Raw genomic sequence first — 7,174 nt, forward strand, 5'->3', positions numbered from 1 at the left:
CGTCACGACGCAAGGCATCACGGGACATGTGTGCGCAGCACTGGTGTAGCGGCGGCGGCTAATCACCCACGGTCTGTAACATTGTCCCTTCGTGCTCACTTTGGCTTTCATGTGTCACAAAACTTAAATGTTCATCTTTGTGATTAGTACAGCGCTCTGCTGCGCTAAGAGACGATAGCAAAGTCTTGAAAGAAAGTAAACGAGAGTTCTGTAGCTTCCACGGCGCTTCTGGGAAACATAGTTCTATGTGCTGCTAAAAGTCAATCTTGCGTCATCATTCGGTCATGTAGCTAGCTAACAACACTTCGCACCAGAGAGAGCTTGGTATGTTACTACATACAGTATTCATTATTATTACTGTTGTTGTTATTGTTGTTATTAAGCTTGGCAGAAAGTTGTGATCATCAGCGCGACCGTTGTCGGTGCTAATGTTCACCGGCTATCCGTTTGTTGTGACATAGCAACAGTTGCTAAAGTGTGTTTGTCTTTGGACTTAGCTTTCCTAGGATACAGGCTACAAAACACAGCAGTGCGTGTGGTCTAACACGCCAAGTAGTTACCCGCCTGTGTCCTGGCTTGTGCGGCGTGTTTTGTGCAGCTAACTTGGATCCTACAAAAATCAAGAAGAAAGTGTGATTTTTCACTTCTCATACCCAGTGTTTGTCACTGCAGGAATGGCGGGGGAGAGTAGCGGAGAAGACATAGTTTCAGAGTACCTGGGCCAGAACCCGCACCTGGCCCCCTGGATTGACTCCCTCAGGGGATATTGTGAGACCAACAAGCAGTGGTTCGCCCGGAGAGAGTTCATATTGCGAAATATGGAGACTTTCTCAACAGTGGAGCCAGGAGTCCCCAGCAGCAGTCTGGATAAGCTGATATCTCTGTCTATGGTCTGGGCCAATCACGTTTTCCTCGGCTGCAGGTAGGAAGCACTGACAAAACAAGAGCGGAATTATCAGGTACAGGGAGTGAAGATCAAGGTCAGCAGACGAGGAGTGAATTGTCCTTGTTCTCTTGTTGGCTGTTTATTTCCTCCAAACCCAATGACACTGCCACCAACCACACTCTTCATACCTGCATTGCCACTAACATGGAGTGGAGGTCACTTAACCATCTATTCAAGTCGTTTTATTTATCGATCTATACAGCCCAGCTTCACAAAGACAGTATACCTCAAAGTGCTTTACAGTCTGTACAGCAAGTGACACCCTACCTTATCCTTAAACTCCACAAAAACCCTTGTACAGGGGGGAAAAAAACTCAGAAAGAGACACAGAGGAAAAAATAGCAAAATTTCGGGAATTGTAACAGAAGCTAATAGAAGAGAGGCATATGGTCACAATAACAGTAAAATCAACTAGTATTACTATCTATATTGATAGTACTAATAATGACGATGGCGTCAGCCCTCAATCTAAGATTAGAGGAGTCTGAAACTGCATGGCCTTCTTTCTGCCTGATTACCTCAATTCTGATACAACAGAAGTCTTCTTCATTGGTCCAAATTCACTTCTACCAACAATGCAATAAACTATTGTTCCACTCATACCTAATTCCTCTGCAAGAAATATTGGAATCCAGTTTTACCTCTAAATTTCGGCCACATAAATAAACTTATTCAAATATGTTACCTCCAAAAAAACTGGCTTAAATCAAACCCAAGCTCTTCCACTGACACATGTAGCTATTAATACATACCTTCATCCATCTCCCATGACATTTCTGCAATGCCCTACTCTCAATTGCCAGATATAATTCCGACCACACAAATCCTCCTCATCCCTGTGGAACAGCCTCCCCCAATTGTCAGTAATGCAGAATCTATTCATACTTTCTAAACACTTCTAAAAACACATTTGCACAAATTATAGCCTTCCTGATCCTGACATAATGTTTCCAATTAAGGTTCAACTTAAAACTGTGTTTCAGAAAGTGCTGTATAAATAAACTACTTACTTTTAATTCCACAGCTATCCACAGGCTGTAATGGACAAGATCAAGGAGATGAGTGAGGGGATCGTTGTTCAAGATGCTCCTGTTCACAGAACCACAAAGGATGAATCTATGATGAAAGGAAAGCGGAGTGCTAAATCTGGTAATGCAATACACATTTTCACTAAAGTAGACATAGTAAGTAAGAATGAAAAGATAAAGATGAGTTTAAGTGCAGTTTTTAATTTGGCTGAAACCAGAAAATGTTCAGGTGGACTCAGTATGAAAGCATTACTGTGTAGAGGTTCATAGACATGTGATTTTCTTTGGCTGATGCCAGTTTATACAAACCACAGCAGATGATTGTGATATATGATACACAAAATTGCTCAACTTAAATAAATAAACATTTATTGAACAACCTTCATGGTCTGGCTCTCCCATCTGCATTTTGTCTCTGCACTCATGTGCACTTGTGTATTTTGAATAAAATAAACAAAATAATAAACGTATGAAACTGGTAATCAAAATACTATTTTAAAATACTATTAAGGATTTGCCTTATCAAAAGCATACCCCTAATAATATGAAAATATTGCAAGGTTATTGGTAATATAAGCAATATAAGCACTGTTTCTTTCTTGTCTAATCTAATCACATCGCTGTTGTGTGCCATAGACAAAATCTCTTTGGCATTATGCTATAGGTATTTTAAAGAATGCCGTGAAGAGCTGTCTCAATTACAAACATTGAGTTGTTTTCCTGGTCACCTTAAGTGGCCTTTAAACATGTTGAGGGTGGAGGCAATTCTGTGCACTCCCACAAACTTCCTGTTGCTTGTTATGGACCACAAACAGTTCTGTTACAGCAGGGTGTGAGTGTAATTACATGTTTTTGTTCTTTTTCTTTATACACCCACACCTGATGCAGGAGACAGTTTCCTCATTAGATGGCATTTCTTTGTTTGAGCAACATTGTCCTGCCTGTTGTCATTTTGTTGCAGAGGGCGATGCTGAGAGCTGTGTGAAAAGAGCTAAATGTGGCCCTAACGAGATTGACAGTCGACCTGCAGGGAGGACAGCAACGTGGCCGATGAGTCAGAAAGCAGGACCTCAACCACAGGCTCCAGCAGAGTACCAGCCTTTCTTTAACCGCCTCTACAAGACAGTGGCCTGGAAGTTGGTGTCAGCCGGGGGCTTTGGTCCCAACATGGACCATTTTGAAATACTTCGTAGCTGCGTTGAGTCATGTAAACAGACCTTGATCTGTGTGTTTGTGCCACTGAAGGACATCACAGGCCTCCCTACAGGTCGCACACAAAAAGAAGGCCACGTGTGTGAAATTCGCTGTCAGACTGTCTACATGGGTACAGGATATGGGCGAGATGAATCTGCTTCTAGAGCCATGGCTGCCAAAGAAGCCCTTAAAGCCTTTCAGGGGCGAAAAGTGACAGTTAAGATCTGTAAACGTAGGTACAAAGGGAGAGATGTGGAGGATTTGATTTTGTTGGACGAACAGCCTCGGAATCAGGGGTTTCCTCCCGCACTCAGTTACCCTTTTCAGGACATGCAGCAGGAGGATGGTTCTTCCTAAAGAAGCCAAACTGTGATATCTGCTCGATAGTGATCCCAGCTGGAGAATCAATAAGTGGCATTTACAGAATGGGGCCACTGAAGGAATTCATGACTGTATCAGGACCAGACTGTTACCATGATCGTCATCGTCAAGTAACTTTGAGCATTAAATATCACAACACATTTCCCACTTAACTTTGGTATCAAAATGCAGGAAAAATATGGTGAAACAAACATCTGGAAAACACCATCAAAATGTGGTCTTTAGTGAAAACCTTTTCAACCTATTCCAGGTTTAACCATGATAAATGCAGAGTAACTGTGTGTGGAGTTCAAGCATGTGCCATTACTTCATTAAATCTAAGCCTCTGGAAAAAAGCTCCACTGCCAGTGTGATTTCATATCAAGGTAGATTAAAATACCACCTTAATATCTTAGGAGAAAATCCTGTATTGATGTGAGTATTTTTCTTAATAACTCTGAAATGAGAAACAGTCTCCCCTTTATTCATTCCAGTCATTTCTGTTCTGGTAATTTCAATAATCTTACTGGTTTTTTGACACAGCAACGGTTTAAGTTTTTTGTTGCATTTCAGTTTGTTTAGAGTTCTACTGCTTATGCACAAGGGAACCAAAAGTCTCATGAACGAACTAATAACATGTGGTTTTATAGGTTTGATGGGATCCAGACTCTTGACTAACACACTTTTTCTTTTTATGATGGCCTTTAGTGTTCACACCAGATGAGAACTCACCACTAATTGAGTATGAAGTATCAAACCACCAAACTTTATTTTGTTGATTTAGTTGTGCTAACTGTAGGTAACTGTTGGATGTTCTATAAATATTGTTTTCTAACTGTTCCCATTAACACTTGCATTTAAAGTTTGTTTCTTCAGACAGGGTGGAGTTTCTGATTCCCCTCAGAGTCGCACTTTAAATTTATTAGAGCAGGACGAGGTCTTTATTTTATGTGGCAAAAGCTGAATAATGCTGCTCTGAATGTGGTTAATATACTGGTGATCCGATCTAAATGCAATATTAACCTGCTGTAAACCGCTGAACAGTGATTCAACAAATTATCAAACACAGTTTCTGCCGGCAAAGTAAAGCTATACATTATGTTAAGTTTAAATTTAATTTCACAGTGTACGTATAGAGTTATCAGCCTTCATGTTCTATTTGATTTCTTGGTCAGTTATAGTACTCATTATAATGTGGGCTTTTATTTCATTATCCGAGTTTAGAAAAACAGAGACCCACATTGTTGATAATATCAGGGTTTCATAGTTATGAATATTCACTTAAACACAGTGAAGTCCAGCATGTACTGTTAAAATGTGTGTGGGAGTAAAGTGCTGGTGTGATTATTTCTTTTTCAGTTGAAGTTGAACAGGGTTGCATTGAAGTGTGAAGTATCTACACTGGTTCATGTTACTGTATGTTTACACCAGTGGTCCTGTTTCTATATGTTTTTTTAAATAAACATAATTTAAGCAAGAAATGTCTCATGTGGTTTCTATTCAATTCTATTCAGGACTGCACATTTATATTGTGGAGTGACCATTTGAAACAAAACAATATGGAATGTTATTAACCTTCTAATCTTATTCCAGTCTGAACTAAAAGTAATCCTTCGAGTTCTTACGTTCAAATCAATTGTCACTTGTAGGTTCTCATTAGTGATAATTGGAAAGTTCAGACACAAGTGTAGAGGATGAGTCAGATCCTTATTAGTGATGGTATAATAGATGTTGGAATATATGAATGTAATCCTAGTGACCTGAGTAACAGGCATACCCCCCTGCAGTAGAAACGGTAATTGATCATATCAACAGGATGCCTCTGGCCTCATCAACATAGTTGATTCGCTCACTCGCATGGTTTTTCACTTCACTGGACAGTCTGAACACCAGCTCTGATATGATCAGTTTCCTTAATTGTGCTGGCAGTGGACGTGTGTAATTTGAGACATCGTTAAAAAATGACACTGGTGAAAGCCCCTCCGCCACTCACTTCCCTATCTCCCTATCTCACAAGGTCAGCAGTTGGTTTGTTTGTTTATTTATCATTGTGACCGTTACTAGATTACCACCAAAATATACATATTTCTAGAAAAATTAGGACATCAAAGTATTTTTGGGGGGAAATCCAGACATCTGTGGACAAGATATGCCAGACAAATCATCTAACGCAGAGACATTAGTAGCACACAGACAGGATTATTATAAGTTGTAGTCGCCATACTCTGCAGTCACCAACTATCTTCACTTAACCACCTTCACAGATATCTACATGTGTCAGATGAACAGAATGAGATGTGTGCTTTTCTGTGTTACTTAATTGGTCTCGGTGTTCACCACAGGAGGGCGACGGTGCTCATTTTGTGACTCGCACACCTGATTCAAATAAATGGGTCGTTATCAGGCTTCTGCAGAGTTTTTTGATGAGCTGACCATTTGAATCAGGTGTGTTGAAACAATGAAGCATCCAACACATGCAGGGCAGTGAGTCCCCAAGACCAGGATTGAGAAACCCTGTGTTTAAGTGTCAAATTAAATTCCAGATGACAATGGACCTCTCCCATGTAAGGTGCTCTGAACTGTAAGTAGAAAAGCCTACATGTCGAAACATATGACTTGATGCTTTATAAGCTTTGCAGTATTTGTTTATTTACTTGTTTGCATCTTTAAACTGTTTTGGTACTTTGTTGTTGTGGTAGTATGCTTTCTTTGTAGAACATTGAAAACCGTGCTCAATTTTTTAGTTGTTTGTGTTGTGAGAAACTTTGTGATTAATTGTGGTAACCCTAACTATACCGTTAGTGGCATCTTCCACCAGAAGTGTTTCCTGTTTTAGAGAGTCATCTCTTTTTGATATTTCATTAAATATATTCAATATTATATTTTAATTATTTACTATGTTCTTAGAGTGTCCAGGAGAGAACATTCAAGATAGGACATTGACTAACACTGAACCACATGTATGTGGTGTTGTTGCTTCTTCAACTTTGACTTGTCTGTATCTTTTATAATCATTGATAATAAGATTTAGCCATTGTAATACATGAAGTATATGCAGAAACATGACAAGAGCAATGCAAACCCAGTTGGAGTGTCGTGTTATAAATCAACTCTAGTGCCTACAGCATTGTCTGTTGTCATTGAGCAGTTAACACCTGCTCTGTGTCTCCATTCATCACCTGCTTCATCGTAGGTTGTCTGTCGTTCTCATGTTTTCTCAGTCTTGCTGTCACTAATGCTACTTCTCATTATTAACCTCTCTGTCAAATTATCACGCAAAACTGATCACTTCTCTCAATGAGCAGTAGCTGCAGGTTTGAACTGTCTCACTACATGAAAAAGCACCTTTCCAACCAAGTAATGTCTGAGTTATACCCTCAAGCAATCAATAACAAAACCTCTCTGTCTGGAGAAAATCTTGCTCTGGGAATTAAGATAAAGTGACTCATTGTCATTCTGACAGCTGTGAATGTTTTTGGTTATCCAGAGTGTAGTAAAGGAAAGCAAGAGGGTTTGTGTTAATCAATCATGCATCATACTGTTTTATTTTATTTTTTTTTACCAAATATAAAACATGGAAAAGCTCCTAAAACAGCCTGTAGCCTTTTTTGCACATTAATCTTCTTAGTTTGAACGTTAGTATTAA

General features: G+C 39.5%; 1 protein-coding gene across 2 annotated transcripts; it reads left to right on the top strand.

Moving 5' to 3' along the window:
* Nucleotides 1-10: 10 nt before the first annotated feature.
* On the top strand, nt 11-3,884 carry LOC122771944 (CDKN2A interacting protein). 2 transcript variants are annotated; one of them, XM_044029536.1, is made up of 4 exons: nt 11-71; nt 673-922; nt 1,971-2,095; nt 2,936-3,884. In XM_044029536.1, exons 2-4 carry the CDS (start codon nt 675-677, stop codon nt 3,523-3,525), a joined length of 963 nt encoding a protein of 320 aa, XP_043885471.1. In that variant the 5' UTR covers nt 11-71; nt 673-674; the 3' UTR covers nt 3,526-3,884. The 2 variants fall into 2 exon arrangements, with proteins under 2 accessions (XP_043885471.1, XP_043885470.1); XM_044029535.1 differs by lacking the exon at nt 11-71 and adding an exon at nt 85-324.
* Nucleotides 3,885-7,174: the final 3,290 nt, after the last annotated feature.

This window comes from Solea senegalensis, linkage group LG7 (genome assembly GCF_019176455.1).
Source record: "Solea senegalensis isolate Sse05_10M linkage group LG7, IFAPA_SoseM_1, whole genome shotgun sequence".
NCBI lineage: Eukaryota > Metazoa > Chordata > Actinopteri > Pleuronectiformes > Soleidae > Solea > Solea senegalensis.